A 19408-nucleotide genomic window follows, 5' to 3' on the forward strand; every position below is an offset into this window, starting at 1 on the left:
GGGGAAAGCTTTGTAAGTCAGTCTCTCTCTCTCTCTCTCTCTCTCTCTCTCTCTCTCGTGCCTCCCTTTACCCTCTCGATTTCTGGCTATCTCTATCCAATATATAAAGATATTAAAAAAAAAGAAGAAGAAAAGAAAAGTAGGGCGGGTAGATAGCATAATGGTTATGCAAACCGAGTGCCATGCTTGAGGCTCCAAAGTCCCAGGTTCAATCCCCTGCACCACCATAAGCCAGGGCTGATCAGTGCTCTGGTTAAAAAAAGAAAGAAAAATTCAAAAAGAGCTAAATCTTCCTCAAAGCTGTGCCAGGAGATTCAGCCTGAATGCCACTCTCTCATCTTGGCCCCTGGAATGTGCAAATGTCAAACTGTCTTCCTAGGGACCCTCATTTCCTCTCTGAAACCCACTCTCTTTAGGAGGACTATTCCAGATTCATCCAGAATGGATACCTTTCACATTGATTCCTTTCTCTCACCTTCAGGACACACCTGACTTCATTCTGAACACTATATCCATGGATCCACTGTTTCTAGGTCAATGTAAAGAGTTCAAGTCTGGTCACCTGAGAACATAGTGATAGATGCAAGTGTTACATGTGTTAAGACTCATCTTGATAAGAATGAAGTGATCAATATGATACTCTCAATTTCCATCCCACTGCTTCCTCCCAAAAATATTTAACAGAATCTTAAGCTGCTGGGAATATTTATTTATTTAGTTTATTAACACCAAGATTTGCAAAAAAAAAAAAAAAAAAAAACTCTAAACACAGGATAAGAAAACTTGAACATTAACATTCTTCTTTAATTTCGTGTAAGCTCTGCAATACGGAAAATATACAAACTTCAAACAGCTGCAAAAATAGTGTCTTTGGGAGAAAATAGAGTTTCTACATCAATACAAGAAAAAAATAGGCATTTTTCTAATCCAACCCAGTCCTGGGGCAGGTGGAGGGGGTATAGTCACCACTTGCCACCTAGAGGAATGCCAGCTCTCCCTCTCCATTACCCACCTGGGGCTGGGCAGGCTGAGCTGCTGCTTAAGACAATCTTAGGGTGAAAGCGAGATGAAAATGCCCTTGGGAAGAAAATGCTTGGTTCCCCCCTCTGCCAGCAGCTTGATTGGTCAAGTGTTATGCCCTTTAGGGCCGCTTTGGTCAGCTTCTCCATTCGGGGGTGGGGGGGTGGAGGCTGAGAGAATGAGGGGCATAAATCTCTCCTGGTCCCCTCTCCTATGTCTATGGAGGAGAAGGAAGGAAATCTATGGTGTCCTCTCACCTTTAATTATGACTAGCTTGCTTTATGACAAGGACAAGGGCCCCACACATAGTCCTTTGGACTCAAACCTAGGGGCTGGGGGCAAGACGTTCTGGGTGAGTCTTCCACCCAGTGAGAAAGGTTGCAATAACACAGGTGTGACATGTGAGCTGCCCAGCTGCTAGTGGAGAAGGCAGGTCCCCTCAGTCAGAGGGGCCAGTGTCCATCAGAAAGAGGACCTGGGGCTTTGACACGGATAAATGAAAGTGCTCAAAGGCCAAGAGGGAAGGGCTCCTTCATCCCCCACCTTAGGGGAGCTAGGAAGGATCCTGCCACCAAGGCACTAATCTCCATGGTTAAAAGTGGGGTGAGGCTATCAGACCACCAGGGAGCTCTGGAAAAGCACGGGCTCTTCTGCTGGTGGGGTGCGTTGCCATGGCTCAAATGGCAGAGAGGAGGCCTTGGAGGCCTCAGGATCCTTCCGAGGTGGTGGCCTGGGGCTGGTGGGGGCCCCTGGGCTTGAGGGGCAGTTACGGAAGATGAAGCCCATAGTGGGGAAGAGAGGCTTCATCAAGTTGACGGGGCAGAAGGCCGAGCCAGTAGGGTTGAAATGAACTTTGTTCTTGTCAGGACAGGAAGTCAGGAAAGCCAGATCAGGACCTGGAGACCTGGAGGGCAGAGAGAGAAATCTCTCATGAAAGAATGAACATGAGTGATATTCAAATTCCCACAAGTTACTCGACTTGAATAAGGATTGGGAAACACACAAGAACCCAGAGTCTGCTTAAGCCAGAAGACCCAGGACTCTTGAGGGTCGAAGCTACAGTGATTATGGGAGAAAAAAAACCTAGTAGCAGTGATGTTGTTCTTCATAATGCCTGCTCTGGTTCTTTCTTTTTTTTATAAGAGAGACCAGAGCACTGCTCAGCTTCAGCTCTGGCTTGTGGTGATGCTGGAGACTGAACCAAGAGAGTCTATTGCATAACATTATGCTATCTCCCCAGCCCCCTGCTCTGGTTCTGTATGTAGCTTCTGCTTCTACTGTACTCACTCTCCTTAATCTGAATATGAAGAGAGCCATCATGGTGCAAAACCATTTTCTAGCTAAATCACCACTCACACGCCATGACTAAACTTCCTGACTAATACTGAAGTGTTAAGTTTCAGTGTGAATCTGTCCTGATAAATATTAAACTGGCAGACACTGTGGGGGCTGTGTGGGTACTTAGAAAGGCTGGCTCTCTGTTCTCTCTGCTAACTGGAGGGAATTGTAGTAAAGAATCAATATACACCTACCTGGCTTCTGGGGTTGGGGGAGTGACTTAGTAGGTAAGCATTAGGGAGGCCCCAGGTTAGAACCATTGTATGTGCCAATGTGTATGTGTTAGAACCATTGTATGTGCCAATGTTGATCTCTCTCTCCTATCTCGTCCTCCCATGAAATCTTTTATAAATTTTTTTGTATTTATTTATTCTCTTTTGTCGCCCTTGTTGTTTTATTGTTGTTGTTATTGATGTTGTCATTGTTGTATAGGACAGAGAGATGGAGAGAGAAGGGGAAGACAGAGAGGGGGAGAGAAAGATAGACACCTCCAGACCTGCTTCACCACCTGTGAAGCGACTCCCCTGCAGGTGGGGAGCCGGGGGCTTGAACCAGGATCCTTATGTTGGTCCTTGTGCAGACTCCCCCATGAAATAAAATCTTTGCAAGGACTAAAAATCTTTGTCTGGGAGTTCCTGACACTTGAACCACTAAACCAATAGCATGGAGAACTGTACAGAAGCAACTAGAAAGCTTCTAGCGTCCTCCAGCCACTCCAGTGGGGAGGAGACATTTCTAACCTCTGCTGGAATAGAACTGCTAAAATGTTCTTTCTCTCTTTCTCAAAATGGTCTAGCAAATTCTCACACCTTTTCCTGGGGGTGGAAAAAAATAGAAGAAACAAAGGGTTTAGGTTTCAGATCTCTTTTCATTCCAACTCCTGCTGTGCTTGTAGCTGGCATGTGGGCAGAGAGCACGTTTCTATGGAGATAATGATAAGCAGAGATTTAAGTGCTCAGAGTAGGTAATGTCAACAAGTTTGATCATGGAAAAACTCCAATATTGATAAATCTAAAGCTGACAACACCTCTAGGATAAGAGGGAGTCCAAGACCAAAAAAGGGGCCTGTCAGATAGTATAACACAGGGTCTGCCCCCATCTCAGCCCTCCTCCCATCCTGCCCATCTCATTGCACTCACGTGGCCTCTTCAAACACACGCACTCTCTCGCAGCCTTCTGGTGGTTCCCGTTTGAAGACGTAGCTGTGATTGGGCCGAGGGGAGGCGGCAAAGGCAAGGACTGGAGACGGGCTGTCATCTTCAAGGAAGACGGGATGGCCTGGAGAGGAAGCTGTAAACAGAGATTGGCTGGAGCTTAAGGAAGGCCTCTACTTTCCTTGGCCCTGGTCTTTGTTGTAAATGAGAAAGACTAGGTCACACAGTAAGATCAGTGGCAATGGCTATGCTGTCCAGGTGGTTTGTTTATGCTTGACCTTACAAGAATCATTGTCGAGCCCCCGGCTCCCCACCTACAGGGGAGTCGCTTCACAGGTGGTGAAGCAAGTCTGCAGCTGTCTTTCTCTCTCCCTCTGTCTTCCCCTCCTCTCTCCATTTCGGTCTGTCCTATTCAACAACGAACCGACATCAACAATAACAATAATAACCACAACAAGGGCAACAAAAGGGGGGGGGGATGGCCTCCAGCAGCAGTGGATTCATGGTGCAGGCACTGAGCCCCAGCAATAACCCTGGAGGCAAAAAAAAAAAAAAAAAAAAGAATCATTGGGGCAGCTTACAAAAAAAAATTCACATCCTGTTGGCCAGGATTAAAAAAAAAAAAAATACAGTTGAACTAATAGAAAAATCAGGCTGCAGTTCCATTCTGTACACCCAGGAGGTAGACTTCAAGTCTCAAACTTAAGAGAATCCTAACATGTCTCTCTGCCTTCTTCTAAGACTGCATCCTGCCTGCCAACATACCACAGCTTCTTCCTTTCCACAGAACTGAAAACCTATCCCTTCTTGCAGGAAGAGCTCTTATACGGACTCAGAGAACAATCTTTACTCACCCCCACTTGTGGGATAAAATTCCTCTCACTTTCCACATAGAGAATGCACTTTGCCTAGGTTGCAAATATTGACTTTATCTGTAGTTATCTCACATGTATTCCTTATTACTCTGTGTTCTATTTACCTTTGTGTATTGTTAGATCATGCCCTTGACCATGCGGGGGGGGGGGGGGAGGTTGCTGTGAGAATCCAATTAGACAACACAGGTAATCGTGCTCTGTAATGTGAGGCTCATTATTGTCAGGGGGCATAGTAGAGAGTGGAAACTTGGGAGTCAAAAAGCTTGGATTTCATTGAGTTGAACTGTGTGACCCAAAGCGAGACAATATCCTCTCATTTTCTATCTTCCCCAACCACCCTGAGACCTGTTGATGGTTATAGATGGGGAGAAGGTGGGAGCAGACACACAGGCTTAGGGATGGGAGGGACTGCTTCTTTGATTACAAAAAGGAATGAGTAAAACTATATGGGCAGAGAATAGAAATTATAAGCCAGAGTTAATGTCAATGTAAAGGACTGTTATTAGTGATGCAAGGTATAAGATGAAGATGACTCATCTTCTAGATGGTTAGTAAGTAAAAATGCCAGGCCTGGGGGTTAAGCACAGGCCACGTGATGCAAAGTGCAAGGACTGGCATAAGGATCGAGTCCCCTCGGTTCCCCACTTGCAGGGGAGTCACTTCACAGGCGGTGAAACAGGTCTGCAGGTGTCTGTCTTACTCTCTCCCTCTCTCCATTTCTCTCTGTCTTATCTAACAACGACGACATCAATAACAACAATAACTACAACAATAAAACAAGGACAAAAAGGAAAAATAACTAAATAAAAAATAAATATTAAAAAAAATATACCAGGCCTGAAGTTGATCTCTGAGGTAGAAAAGGTAGGCATGTGGTCTCCCCCACCCCTCCCCTACCCCATATCAGCCAGCCCTGCTGCCTCGGCCTCCTCAGCTTACCTTTGTCATTGGGAATGGCTGCCAGCTCCTCCACTGCCCCCCGGTGCTCCTCATGGCCAACCTGGCCAGAAGGCTGTGGGGATGCCAGGTGCACAGAGGGAGAGCTGCAAAGGTTGCCAGGCTCTATGAGGAGGAGGGGGTGATCACAGCTGCCACTCTGGGGAGGAGCTGGGGCACGATGCCCATCAGGAATCTCAAGGATCTGTGAGGAAGCGGGTGAGTCAGGTCTGTAGAGCCGTGGTGACTCTTGGGGCCCTGCCTTGCTGTGGGGTTCTGCTATTCCTAACATACAAGAAGACACCATTTCCTTAAATCCCCAACTTCCCTGCCACCCCCGAAGGAGCCCTCCTATACTTCTCACAGCACTTCTTTCTCTTCCCCCACTACACTTGCAGCCCAATTTAGAATGACATATTGACTCGTACGGTTTCATCAGCGTGTCACCCCCTACTGGGTTGCAAGTCTCCCAAGGGCAGGGACCATCTGTGTGCTAGACTGTGGGAACACAATGATGAAGAATGTGGGGGTAGGAAGGCCAAACCAACAGGACTCTGTGCCCATTGTAGGCCCCCCTGCTGGATAAGTATGTAGATGATCGTCATTAATGAGTACTGCCTCTCCCAGTTTACCATTCAAAGGCACTTGCACCCACAGCTCAAATTGTGTGCATGGATTTGGGCTGCTATAAAATTCTACATACACACAAATTAAAAATCAACCAGAAAGTAAATCATAAACTGAGAGTGCCCATGAGATTTTTATTAGTTGTGCCCAACTGGCATTCATTCCCCAATTGTACTGTGTCAGTGTAAAACGTGCCTGAGATTGCAGAAAAAAGCAGCAAAGAATCCTGCCTGGGTAAGTTGAAAAACAAAATTAGAAGAGAAAACACAAGTAGAACCTGAACTGGAATTGGCGTATTGCACCAAGGTAAAAGACTCTGGGGTGGTGGTGGGGAGAATACAGGTCCAAGAAGGATTCAGAGGACCTAGTGGCGGTTGTATTGTTATATGGAAAACTGGAAAATGTTATGCATGTACAAACTATTGTATTTACTGTTGAATGTAAAACATTAATTCTCCAATAAAGAAATAAATAATAATAATAAAATCCTCAAGATAAATTGAAAAAAAAATCCTGTCTGGGAGTGGGGTGGAGAAATAGCACAGGAGCAACTGGGCACAAAGGATGGCTGGATCTCACTAGGGAGGACTTGATGGAAGGGACACAGTGTCACAGGTGGCAGTGGGGGTGGGCGGGTTTGAACTGAAGCATATGTGATGATGACACATTTACAGGTAACAGTGAGCTGGTGCATTGGCTGAAGACGGGTGCCAAGCCCGCCCTCCCAACTGGAGATCCTCTGCTTTGCCAGCCTCTGTGCCTCTCTGTCCTCACTTCCCAGCATCTTCCCCAATATACCCACCCAGCTCTGCTGTTCTGTGATTGTCTGTCAAAGTCTACTAAACTCAGCTCCAAGTCCCCAGACAACAAGAGCCCCACCTCCCCACATTCAGTCAAGTCTCTGTGACCCTGAACCCAGGCTATGCTTCCCCACGCACCCGCAGCAGCTCCTCTTCACCCTGCTCCTTCACAAACACCTCTTCCAGCTCTTGATTGAGTCCCTCCAGGCTCCGGTGCAGGCAGGGGCTGAGTTGTAGGACAGGGGACCCTGAGGGGAAGCTGGGGGGAGATGTCTGGGGAAAAGACAAATGAAGTCATCACTAAACTCTGAGCCCACCACGCCCTGTACAGTTATTTCTGATGAGGAGAACATGGCCATGTCTCCTTAGCAGAACCAAGTAGGTAAAGGAAGATTTGGATACTTCTGGATTGCAACAGGCCCCTTCGCTGGAATTCTCTAGAAGTTAGTGTTGGCAGGTCTAGGAAGTAACCTTAGAGCCTATAGGGACATCACTGCCCCAAGTAGACAAAGGGCACAGGCGGGGAGGACACCGAAACTCAGGGTAGCATTAAGCCCTTCCAGTGTCATGCTCCAACAGCACAGTTTGCACTAAAACTTTACCAGGCCACCCACATGGCCACAGCACCTATCATGTGATAGGGCTAAGTAGGTGTACTACTCAGAAGGTCTGCCCACATAGGGTACCGCCACCCCCAATACCCCAGTCAACATAGAGGACAATAAAGAGGAGAGGGATCAGGGAGAAACATACCCTTAAGGCTCCCCGCACGGCATGGTCCCCTTGCAGTGGGGAGGCCCGCTCCTTCTCCTTCCCACCACGGCTAAGCTTTGTCCTCTGCAGCTGTTGCTTCAACTTAGTAATCTGGCAGCCGGAAAGAGGGATGGGGAAGAAGGGGAAAAGAGAGGAAGGTGAGGCAAAACAAAAATTATCTGGGTCCCTCTTCCCTGGTGAGGCTTCTATCAGAAACCCTTAAGAATATATAAAAGGGGGAGTCGGGCGGTAGCGCAGCGGGTTAAGTGCAGGTGGCGCAAGCACAAGGACCGGTGTAAGGATCCCGGTTCGAGCCCCTGGCTCCCCACCTGCAGGGGAGTCCCTTCACAGGCGGTGAAGCAGGTCTGCAGGTGTCTGTCTTTCTCTCCCCCTCTCTGTCTTCCCTTCCTCTCTCCATTTCTCTCTGTCCTATCTATCAACAATAACTACAACAATAAAAAACAACAAGGGCAACAAAAGGGAATAAATAAATGTAAAAAAAAAAAAAAGAATATATAAAAGGGGGAGTGGGGCGGTAGCGCAGTGGGTTAAGCACACGTGGTACAAAGCACAAGGACCGGCATAAGGATCCCGGTTCGAGCCCCTGGCTCCCCACCGGCAGGGAGTCGCTTCACAGGCAGTGAAGCAGGTCTGCAGGTGTCTATTTTTCTCTCCCCCTGTCTTCCTCTCTCCATTTCTTTCTGTCCTATCCAACAACGACGACATCAATAACTACAACAACAATGAAAAACAAGGGCAACAAAAGGGGGGAAAAAAAGAATATATAAAAGGAAGTCAGGTGGTAGTGCAGCCGGTTAAGCGCAGGTGGCACAAAGCGCAAGGACTGGCGTGAGGATCGCAGTTCGAGCCCCTGGCTCCCCACCTGTAGGGGAGTTGCTTCACAGGCAGTGAAGCAGGTCTGCAGGTGTCTATCTTTCTCTCCCCCTCTCAGTCTTCCCCTCCTCACTCCATTTTTCTCTATCCTACCCTATAACAACAACAACATCAATAAAAACAACATTAATAACTACAACAATAGAAATAATAAAGGCAACAAAAAGGGAATAAATAAATAAATAAATAAATATTTAAAAAATTTTTTTAAATTAAAAAAGAATATATAAAAAACGTGGTCTGGGAGGTGGGGGGCACAGTGGATAAAGCACTGGACTCTCAAACATGAGGTCCTGAGTTCGATCCTCAGCATCACATATGCCACAGTGATGCTCTGGTTCTTTCTCTCTCCTCCCCCACTTCATAAATAAATAAGTGTATCTTTTAAAATGTTAAAAGATAAAATACATGGACGGGTAGTAGCCTGGGAGGTGGTACAGTGGGAAAGTTTTGAACTTGCAAGCATGAGGTCCTGAGTTCAATTCCTGATACTACATGTGCTAGAGTAATTATCTGCACACACACCCCACCCTACCTCCAATCTTTGAAATAAAAACAATCTTTGAAAAAAATAAATAAAAGGTTAAAAGAATACATGAAAAGGAAGGGAGATAGGAGTCATTTTGCATGCAGCTCCAAAGAGTTCAAAACTTTGATAACAGGTTCATCAGAGAAGTTAGATACCTTATCAACTATTCGATTCTCTGAAGCACTATGAATTTCATAGATGGATCAGTTTTCCCCAAATTGACAATATACAACACTGAAACTTTGTTTGTCTTTCACAGATTCCAAAGGCATGGAATACTGTACTATTAATAGAAATGGGAAATGATGTTTTTGAATTCACTCCTCAAAGTACATTCACTGCTATCTCAAAGGCCCTGGCACCAGGAAGGACGGGAAGTATTTCCCCCCATTTTAAAGTAGACTGCTCTGGGCAAGTAATATGCTCTCAAAGGAGGAATATCTAATGTTGTCCAGGCCTTCATATCCTGTAGCGGTGATGGATTATCAGCAACAATTTTCAATATTATCCCTGTCACTTTTGTAGTTCTGGACCTTCTTGCCCTCAGCTAGTAAGTGCTCAGGGGATGCAGCACTAGCAAAATCCAATAGAATGCAGAGAGAAAGTATACTGCCGAAGGGCAGTATCATTCGTGACCACCGCCAAGAAGATGTGCTACTGGGGGTCATTCCTACTTTGAGTCCAAGCTTAACTCTGATCATTAGAAACTCTAAATACTTTGCATTACCCATTAGCCTCAGACTCCTCTATATGCACTACACATATTCTCTGCTACTGCAACCAGGACGGCGGAAGCTGCTGCTCCTCGAAAGGGATCAAGGATAACTCCTACCCAGCTGGCCTTCTCGGGGACTGTGCCCCATGGTGTATGAGGCAGAGCTGGCCTGGGAGCCCCAAGTTACAGCCTGTGGCTTTCTCTACTCAGTCTCAATGACTTGGGTTCTCCTGAAAGGATGTGGGGTCAGGAGAATTCTTGGGGGCACGCATTATTATTGTTGTTGTGATGATTATGATGATGATCTTCTATTAAAAATAAGATTGGAGAGGCCCAGGATGTAGTTAGTGGATAAGGCACTGGGCTCTCAAGACATGGGATCCCAAGCTCCAGCTCCACATCACATGTGCCAGAGTGACGCTCTGGTTCTCTCATCTCAATAATTAAATCTTAAAAATTAAAAAGAAGGGGAAAAGGAGGGAAACTTTTTAAAAATAAATAGAGCTGGGGGCTGGGCAGTGACACACTCAGTTAAGTACATATTACCATGCAGAAGGAACTGGGTTGGAATCCCACTCCCTACCTGTAGGAGAGAAGTTTCACAAGTGGTGAAGCAGGTATGCAGGTGTCTATCTTTCCCTCTCTCTCTCTATCTCCCCTTCCTCTCTAAATTTCTCTCTGTCCTATCCAATAAAATAGAAAGGAAAGAAAAAAAAATGGCCTGGGAGAAGTGGATTTGTAATGCTGATACCAAGCCCCAGCAACAACCCTGGTGGTAATTAAAATACAAACAAACAAGGCAGGAGAGACAGTATAATGGTTATACAAGCAACTTTCAAGCCTGAGAGTCTTAAGTTTCTAGGTTCCATCCCCAGCATGAGCGTAAGACAGAGCTAAGCAGTGCTCTGGTGAAAGAGGGATAGAAACAGAGGCAGAAAAGGATGGGGTTGGGGAAAAGTGAAGAGTAAAAGCACAGGACTCGTATGCCTGAGACTCCAGAAGTCCCAGGTTCAATCCTCACAACTCCCATATGCCAGAGCTGAGCAGTGTTCTGGCCTCTCTCTCTCACTTAAGAAAAAAAATTATTTTTTTATTAGTTAGAAAGACAGGAGGAAAGAACCAGACATCACTCTGGTACATGTGCTGCCGAAGACTGAACTCAGGACCTCATACTTGAAAGTCCAATGCCTTATCCACTATGCCAACTCCCAAACAACAACCCTCTCACTGTTTTAAAAACTGCAGCCTGAGAGGTGGTGCAGTAGATAAGAGCTTTGGACTTAAAAAAAAAGAAAAGAAAAAAGAAAAAAAAGGGAGTCAGGCGGCAGCACAGAGGGTTAAGTGCAATGGCGCAAAGCGCAAGGACCAGCATAAGGATCATGGTTTGAGCCCCTGGTTCCCCACCTGCAGGGGAGTCACTTCACAGGCGGCGAAGCAGGTCTGCAGGTGTCTATCTTTCTCTCCCTCTCTCTGTCTTCCCTTCCTCTCTCCATTTCTCTCTGTCCTATCCAACGATGACAACATCAATAACAACAATAACTATAACAATGAAACAACAAGGACAACAAAAGGGAATAAATAAATAAATATTTTAAAAAATAGTATGAGGTCTTGAGTTTGATCCTTGGCATCATATGTATCAGAGTGACGTTCTAGTTCTCTCTCTCTCTCTCCTCTCTATACTTGTTTCACATATATAATTTTATTGTGGTTATTATTTTGCCAAAGCACTGCCCTGCTCTGAACTCTGGTGGTGCTGGGGATTGAACCTGGGACTTTGGAGCTTCAAGCATAAGAGTCTTTTTTTTTTTTTTGGTTCCAGCTGTTGGGGCTCAGTGTGGGCACTATGAATTCACTGCTCCTGGTGGCCATTTCCCCCCCCCCCTTCCATTTTATTCAATAGGACAGAGAGGAATTGGGGCAAGGGAGGACAGAGAGGGAGAGAGAAGACCTGCTTCACTATTCATGAAGCGTCTACCCTGCAGGTAGGGAGCAGGGGGTTGAACCTGGGTCCTTGTACCTAGTATTATGTTACTATGTTCACTTAACCAGGTGTGCCATCACCCAGCCCTAAGAGTCTCTTTGTATAACCATTATGCTATTTCCTCCATCCAAATAAATACTTTCAAAATAAACACATCTTTAAAAATACGGTTGAGTGAATAGTTAAGTAGTACACGGGGGTGGGGAGGAGTATTCCAATTCCCAGGATCTCCTTCCCTCTTTCCCTGTCTTTCTCCAGTCTCTGAACTTCTTATCCGGATCCAACTTCCAACAGAGAGAACAATGGTAGTTCCCACCCTCTGCTTGGCCACTGAGGGGTACATGCAATTGCTGCCTAGGCTCTTGCAGGCTGGTGGCCATGAACTAAATAAATTAACAATATTATTTAATAATTTATTATTAATGAATAAGATAAATTAATACATTAAATAAATAGATCAATAATTTATTAATTAATAAAATTTTAAAGTAAAATAAAGAGTAATAGGAAGCAGTGACACTGGAAATGTGAGTGTGCTTTGGAGCAGATGATTCCATGCTCCTGGGGGTGGACAAGAGATTACTACCTTACCCAGGGAGTCAAAGAAAGCAGTTACCTCTTTCCGGTGGTCTGTGCTGCCCCAAGATGCTGAGCGTTTATGTGTGCAGGAGCTGGCCCGCTCACCTTCAAGCTCTTGCCAGGACAAAGGAGTCTGCAGGGAGAAACAGAGCAGCTTCTCAAACACGCTCTTAGGAAGCTGACACACAATTTTCTGAATAGAAATGGGGACTCATTGACGGCTTCTCTCATCTGTTCAGCAACTTCCTGAACACAGTCAGTCTCTCTCTCTCTCTCTTTTTTTCAATATTTATTTTCCCTTTTGTTGCCCTTGTTGTTTTTTATTGTTGTTGTAGTTATTATTGTTGTTATAGTCAGTCTCTTTTATTCTATTAGACCCCTCTGCTTACATTGTCTCTTTCCCAGAGCACATCTTCCAGGAAACTTCCCTGATGAATCAGTAATGCCAACCCTGCTCTCTTTACTCTCACAACTCTTACCTTTATAGACCAAGGTATTCTAGGTGCTCCCCCAAATGAGGCCAAGTACTGTCTTTCCCTATCCCAGCTAGCTCCAAATTGCTCAAGGGACCACAGACATTCTGAATTCTGCCACCCTCAGCATAGGCTCAGGTTCTTGGGGGCCCAAGGAAAGCAACTTGCTAGGCTCCATTTACCTCCATTAAAGAGTTAATGAGGGAGATGGGCGGTAGTGCAGCGGGTTAAGCGCAGGTGGCACAAAGCGCAAGGATTGGCATAAGGATACCAGTTTGAGTCCCCAGCTCCTTACCTGCAGGGGAGTCCCTTCACAGGCAGTGAAGCAGGTCTTTCTCTCCCCCTCTCTGTCTTCCCCTCCTTTCTCCATTTATCTCTGTTCTATCTAACAACAATGACATCAACAAGAACAACTACAATAACAATAAAAGACAACAAGGGCAACAAAAGGGAAAATTAAAAAATAAAAAGAGGTCCCTACTTTCCATCCTTTACTGCACCAGGAGAATTCTGGGTAGTGCAGGGCTTCAAGTTTGTTCTAGGATTTTCCCACTGTACACAGTGAATGGACTGGGGTCCCGGAAGTCCTCCTTAGTGTGCAGGGGAGGAGACTTTCCCAGAATGGAGGGAATTAGAATTCTAACTCGGGAGTCAGGCGGTAGTACAGTGGGTTAAGCGCACGTGGTGCAAAGCACAAGGATTGGCATAAGGATCCCAGTTCGAGCCCCCGGCTCCCCTCCTGCAGGGGAGTCGCTTCACAGGCGGTGAAGCAGGTCTGCAGGTGTCTTTCTCTCCCTCTCTGTATTCAATCCCTTCTCTCTCCATTTCTCTCTGTCCTGTCTAACAATGATGACATCAGTAACAACAACAACAATAATAACTACAACAACAAAAAACAAGGAAAAAATAAATACAAAAAAAATTAAAAATTCTAACTCAGTCCTGATTCCTGACACCTCTTAACTTTACACTTCAGCTCTTCTTGGGCTCTGCTCTTCTCATCCCCCTTGTTGTATGGAAGATTAAGGGCGCAGGACTGAAGTAGGAGAGTAGGATTTATTTCCTAAGCCCCACCTCCCCCACCACCCAAGGGAGAAAGCTGTTGGCTGTAAACTGGGGGCAGATGAGTACAAGATGCCTTACCACCACCACATACCCTCTTCCTACCGTCCCAAGAAAGGGCCTGAGGGGGGCGCTCCAGTGGAGCCTCTCTAGCTTCTCTGCACAGGCTGCCAAACCCACGAGGGCCTGAGAACCATCTCCCTTCAACAGATCTGCTGAGCTCCCACAAGAGGCCGTCACAAACAGAAAGGGAGGAGGGTAAGAGGAGTAAAAAAAAAAAAAGTCACACACACACAACAACAACTTACCACCCAACAGCTGTTAAGAAACGCTAGGCAGAGCAGGCCTGGGAGCAGACTGCCCTGTATGACAGCTGTGGTGAAGGAGGTCCACAGGGGGCTGGGTCTCCTGGCTCTTACTTCTCCCAGCTGCCCAGCCAGCAGGATATTTCCTTGGCTGTGTGATGCAGCCATAGTGAGTGAAACAACAGTCCTCTTTTCCCTCCCTGAATGTCCCCCTCCTCAATCACTCCCTTTGGAAAAGGGCAGCTAAAACATCCTTCAGCCCTGTGCCCCAGTACTCTCAAACTGAGGCTGGCTCTGACTGTAGATGGGAATAAGCAATTAGTCTACTTTCAAATGCCCACATCTTTCTAAACCAGGGTGTGGGCAGACAGAACCTCAGAAAAGGCTGGTGTGTACATTAAAAAATAAGAAGCGACCTCCCCTCTCCCATAGCTGTCTTGGTCCAGCAGACACACAAACACAGTTCCCCTTCCAGGGCTCTGAAGTCAGCCCTACAGAATGGGAGCTGTGCTTAAGCAAAACTTGAGTGCTATCAAGCCTGCTGTCCCAGAAAGAGTGGCAGATGCTGTAGACAAAGGCCAAGGTGATGGTGCCCTTTTCTTCCTCCAGGCAGATGCTGCACTCACAGGTAGGTTGGGAGAGGCAGGGAAAATGGCCACCAGCTCTACTGTCTACTCTACTTCAAATTCTTCAGATGTCTACGTTTTTCCTGAGCTATGTGAGGTGGTGGAAGGAGAAATATAGGCTACTACTGGCATTTCCAAAGGATGTGAAAATTCATGGCACCTTGGGACAATCTCCTCTTTCAATCCATTTTACCTAACACCCTCTGCTCAGCAACTACTTCCGGCAACTCTTTGCCAACTCTGTGTCAACTGTACTGCTAAAGCCATTGTTTCACTTCAAGACTCCCTGCTCACCACAGACAGATCCATATTACTTTTTTTTTTAAAGATTTTATTTATTAATGAGAAAGATAGGAGGAGAGAGAACCAGACATCACTCTGGCACATATGCTGTCGGGGATCGAATTCAGGACCTCGTGCTTGAGAGTCCAAAGCTTTATCACTGCACCACCTCCTGGACATTACTTTTTATTCTATATCCTCTTCACACCTGGTTCTGTATCCCATCTAGGAAAATCTAGCTCCCTCTCCTTCTTCTGTCCCTCCTTGCCCACCCTTCCCATCAAGAACCTTTCCTCAAGTATCCATCTCATGCTGACTTCCTCTGTGCTCTGCATCTCTCTCTCTGTACAGATGGGCTCAGGGAATAAAACTCATGCATTCAACCGATGGCTACTGACTCCATATTGTGTGCTAGGGACATAATGAACAACAAAAACCCTTGTCCCCCTTGAGGTTACACAGGCTGGGTGATCAGTGCTAGGAAGGAAAATACAGCTAAGAAAGAGGATAAGGAAGCAGCACAGCTGGAGGGAGGGGCATGATTAAAAAAACCCAGGACAGTCCTTAATGAAAAATTAACACCTGCATAAAAATATGATAGAGGGGGTCAGATGGTAGCGCAACGGGTTAAGAACCCAGTTTGAGCCCCGGCTCCCCACCTGCAGGGGAGTCGCTTCACAAGAGGTAAAGCAAGTCTGCAGGTGTCTATCTTTCTCTCCCCCTCTGTCTTCCCCTCCTCTCTCCATTTCTCTCTGTCCTAACCAACAACAATGACATCAATAACAACAATAGTAATCACAATGATAAAAAAATTAAAAGAAAAAAACCAACCAGGGGAACAAAAGGAGGGAGGAAAGCCTCCAGGAGCAGTGGATTCGTGATGCAGGCACCAAGCCCCAACAATAACCCTGGAGGCAAAAAAAAAAAAAAAGAAAGAAAAGAAAAACATGATAGAGACAAGTGCATGGCCATGTGACTATGGGAAGAAGTAGCAAGTGCATAAGACCAGATGCAAGGGGAAGCTGCTATGCTTGAGAATGATAGAGAGGCTAGTGTCACTGGCTGAGTGAGTGAGGGACACAGTAGCTGTGGCAGAGTGAAAAGTGCCCCCCCCAAGATATTAGGTAACAATCCCCGGGATTTAGATATGTTACCTCATATGGTAAAGAAGTTAAGTGTCTTTTTGCAATGGGACGATTATGCCAGATTATCTGGGTGGGCCCAAAATACTATCAGAATATTCTTTCTTTCCTTCTCTTTTTTTAATTGTTGTAGTTATTATTGTTGTTGATGTCGTTGTTGTTGGATAGGAGAGAGAGAAAGATAGACACCTGCAGACCTGCTTCACTGCCTGTGAAGCGACTCCTCTGCAGGTGGGGAGCCAGGGGCTTGAACTGGGATATTCTTATGCTGGTCTTGGCACTTCATGCCACGTGTGCTTAACCCATTGCACTACTATCGAACTTCCCAGAATATTCTCTTTTTTAAAATATTTATTTATTCATCCTCTTTTTGTTGCCCTTGTTGTTTTTTTTGTTGCAGTTATTATTGTTGTCTGTCTCCGTTGTTGGATAGGACAGAGAGAAATAGAGAGGAGGGGAAGGCAGAGATGGGGAGAGATAGACACCTACAGACCTGCTTCACCGCTTATGAAGCGACTCCCCTGCAGGTGGGGAGCCAAGGCCTCGAACCAGGATCCTTACATCGGTCCTTGCACTTTGCGCCACCTGCGCTTAACCTGCTGTGCTACAGCCCAACTCCCCAGAATATTCTTATGAGAAAGATTAGGGGGGCCAGATGGTGGCACACCTGGTTGAAAGCATGTTATAATGCACAAGGACCCAGGTTTGAGCCCCCATTTCCTAGCTGCAGAGGGAAAGCTTCATGAGTGGTGAAGCAGGGCTGCAGGTATCTCTCTGTCTCTCTCCTCTATCTCCCCCATTCATCTCGATTTCTAGCTGTCTCTATCCAATAAACAAAGATAATACAAAAAAAATAATTTTTAAAGTATTTATTTTATTTTATTTTTGAGAGAGATGCAGAGAGAGAAAGACACAGAGAAAAATACCAAAGCACTGCACAGCTCTGGCTTATGGTGGTATGGGGGATGAGAGTCTCCTCAGGCATGAGAGTCTCCTTGCCTAACCATTATGCTACCTACACCCGCCCCAAAAATAAGTAATTTTTTTTTAAGTTGTGTATTAAAAATAAAGAGAAAGATTAGACACAGACAGAAGATGAGGTGTTGCTATCATAGAGGCAGAGGTTAAGAGTGATGTGGCCACAAGCCAAGGAATATTGGTAGCTACCATAAGCAAGAGCAAGGAATAAATATCCTACTAATAGCACAGCTCTGCCAACAATTTGATCTTGGCCCAATGAAATGAAATTCAGCCTTCTGGCCTCCAAAAGCAAGAGAATAAATTTCAGTTGCCTTAATTAACTAAGTTTAAGCTATTCTATCTCAGAAGCCTTAGGAACCTAATACAGTAGGTTGTTCTGTATCGGAAGCTGTACTAAACCTGAACTTGTTCTCTGTCTCTCTCACTGGTGAGAGATATGAAGGTTTTAGATTTATTAATAATGTATATCACCTATGGATAATTAATTATATAAGGCAGGCATATGCACAGGTGTGGGCTTTGCCTCCCCCCACATACACCTAAACAAGTAAAGATCACTAGTGGGGACCATGTCAGCTTCTCATTTCCAGTGCCCGTAGGTAGACAGGTCCCTCCTCCTCTGTAGCTCACCACAGAGGTCTGAGTCAGTGTCTCTCTGAGGAACAAAAAGCCAATTTAAAAAAGCCTACTCCATAAGGAGTAGCCTTTTAAGCTTCCGAAGAGGCGAAGCAATACTACAGGTGTCTCTTCCTCTCTATACCCACTTCCCTCTTAATTTGTCTCCATCAAATAAATATATATTTAAAAAATTAGGTTGGGGGGATGTGCAGTAGCACACTAGATTAAGCACATAGGATGAAGTGAAGTGCAAGGAGCCTGGTTTGAGCCACTCCCACCTGGTTCCCCATCTGTATGGGGGGTTGCTTTGCAAGAGGTAAAGCTGGTCTGTGGGTGTCTATCTTTCTCTCCCTGATTTTTAAAAAATATTTATTTATTATTTATTCCCTTTTGTTGCCCTTGTTATATTGTTGTAGTTATGATTGATGTCTTTGTTGTTGGATAGGACAGAGAAATGGAGAGAGGAGGGGAAGACAGAGAGGGGGAGAGAAAGACATACACCTGCAGAACTGCTTCACCGCTTGTGAAGTGACTCCCCTGCAGGTGGGGAACCGGGGACTCGAACCGGGATCCTTATGCCGGTCCTTGTGCTTTGCGCCACGTATGCTTAACCCGCTGCGCTACCACCCGACTCCCCTCTACCTGATTATTTATTTATTGCCTCCAGGGTAACCGCTGGGGTTTGGTGCCTGCACTACAAATCCACTGCTCCTGGAAGTCATTTTTCCCATTTTTTGTTGCCCTTGTTGTTATAGCTGTTGTTGGATAAGACAAAGAGAAATCGAGAGAGGAGGGGAAAACTGGGGGGTGGGGGAGGAACAAACACCCGCAGACCTGCTTCACCACTTGAGAAGTGACCCCCCCCCTTGCAGGTGGGGAACCACAGAGACTTGAACCAGGATTCTTCTGCTGGTCTTTGTGCTTCGCACTTTATGTGCTTAACCTGCTGTACTACCACCTGGCCCCCTCTCTTCCCCTTTCTGTCTTCCCCTCCTCTCTCAAGTTCTTTCTGTCCTATCCAACAACAAAAACAGCAACAATGGAAAAAAGATGGCCCCCAGGAGCAGTGGATTCATATAGTGCAGGAACCAAGCCCTGGTGACAACCCTGGAGGCAAAAAAAAATGTTTGTTGAGAGAACTCACTCACTGGGACAGATCATTTTACTGGGTAGTAAGGGGTTGGGGAGATAGCATAATGATTATGCAAAAAGACATTCATGCCTGAAACTCCAAAGTTACAGGTCCCATTCCAAATACCACCATAAGGCATAGCTGAGCAGTGCTCTGGTAAAAATATACATATATATATTTTTTATACCCTGGCCCAAGAGGAGCAGCTAAGGGAGAAGCAAGGCTACCATGAGTGGTGAGTAGCATCAGCCAGCTGTGCAGATGATGCTCAGAATGTGCGAAACTGGATGTGGCTTAGACCGAGGAGGCCTTGCCTGGGATTCCGAGATTCCAGAGCAACATGTGGAAGGGTAACTGGGTGTGGGGGTGGAAGACAGCTTTCCAAAGAACAGCCTGATGTAACAAGAAGGCAGGGATGGGATGGAGCTAAACAGATTCCAAAGTGGAACCTTTTTTACTGCCTCCAGTCCAGTGAAGTTTCTACATGAACTCCGAGGGAGGAAAAAACCCTGACCTGCGCTGTTCCCACTGACCTTGGCAAAGCCCATACATAACCCGTGGTACATGTGGGAAGGCAGAGAGC

At 45.9% G+C, this 19408-nt stretch overlaps 1 protein-coding gene across 2 annotated transcripts in view; it reads right to left on the reverse strand.

The window, feature by feature from the left end:
• Positions 1-783: 783 nt before the first annotated feature.
• The window catches only part of FAM117A (family with sequence similarity 117 member A), a 69483-nt gene continuing 50858 nt past the window's right edge, over positions 784-19408 (reverse strand). The window contains exons 3-8 of one of the 2 annotated variants that reach the window (XM_007525624.3): positions 12242-12337; positions 7504-7614; positions 6889-7023; positions 5327-5528; positions 3498-3648; positions 784-1924 (exon numbers count right to left, since the gene is read on the reverse strand). In XM_007525624.3, coding sequence (XP_007525686.1) covers positions 1633-1924; positions 3498-3648; positions 5327-5528; positions 6889-7023; positions 7504-7614; positions 12242-12337 — 987 coding nt within the window. In that variant the 3' untranslated portion in view covers positions 784-1632. The remainder of the gene's footprint in view (positions 1925-3497; positions 3649-5326; positions 5529-6888; positions 7024-7503; positions 7615-12241; positions 12338-19408) is intronic. The other variant, XM_060203674.1, reaches the window with a different exon arrangement.

Source organism: Erinaceus europaeus, chromosome 12 (assembly GCF_950295315.1).
Source record: "Erinaceus europaeus chromosome 12, mEriEur2.1, whole genome shotgun sequence".
NCBI classification, from domain to species: domain Eukaryota; kingdom Metazoa; phylum Chordata; class Mammalia; order Eulipotyphla; family Erinaceidae; genus Erinaceus; species Erinaceus europaeus.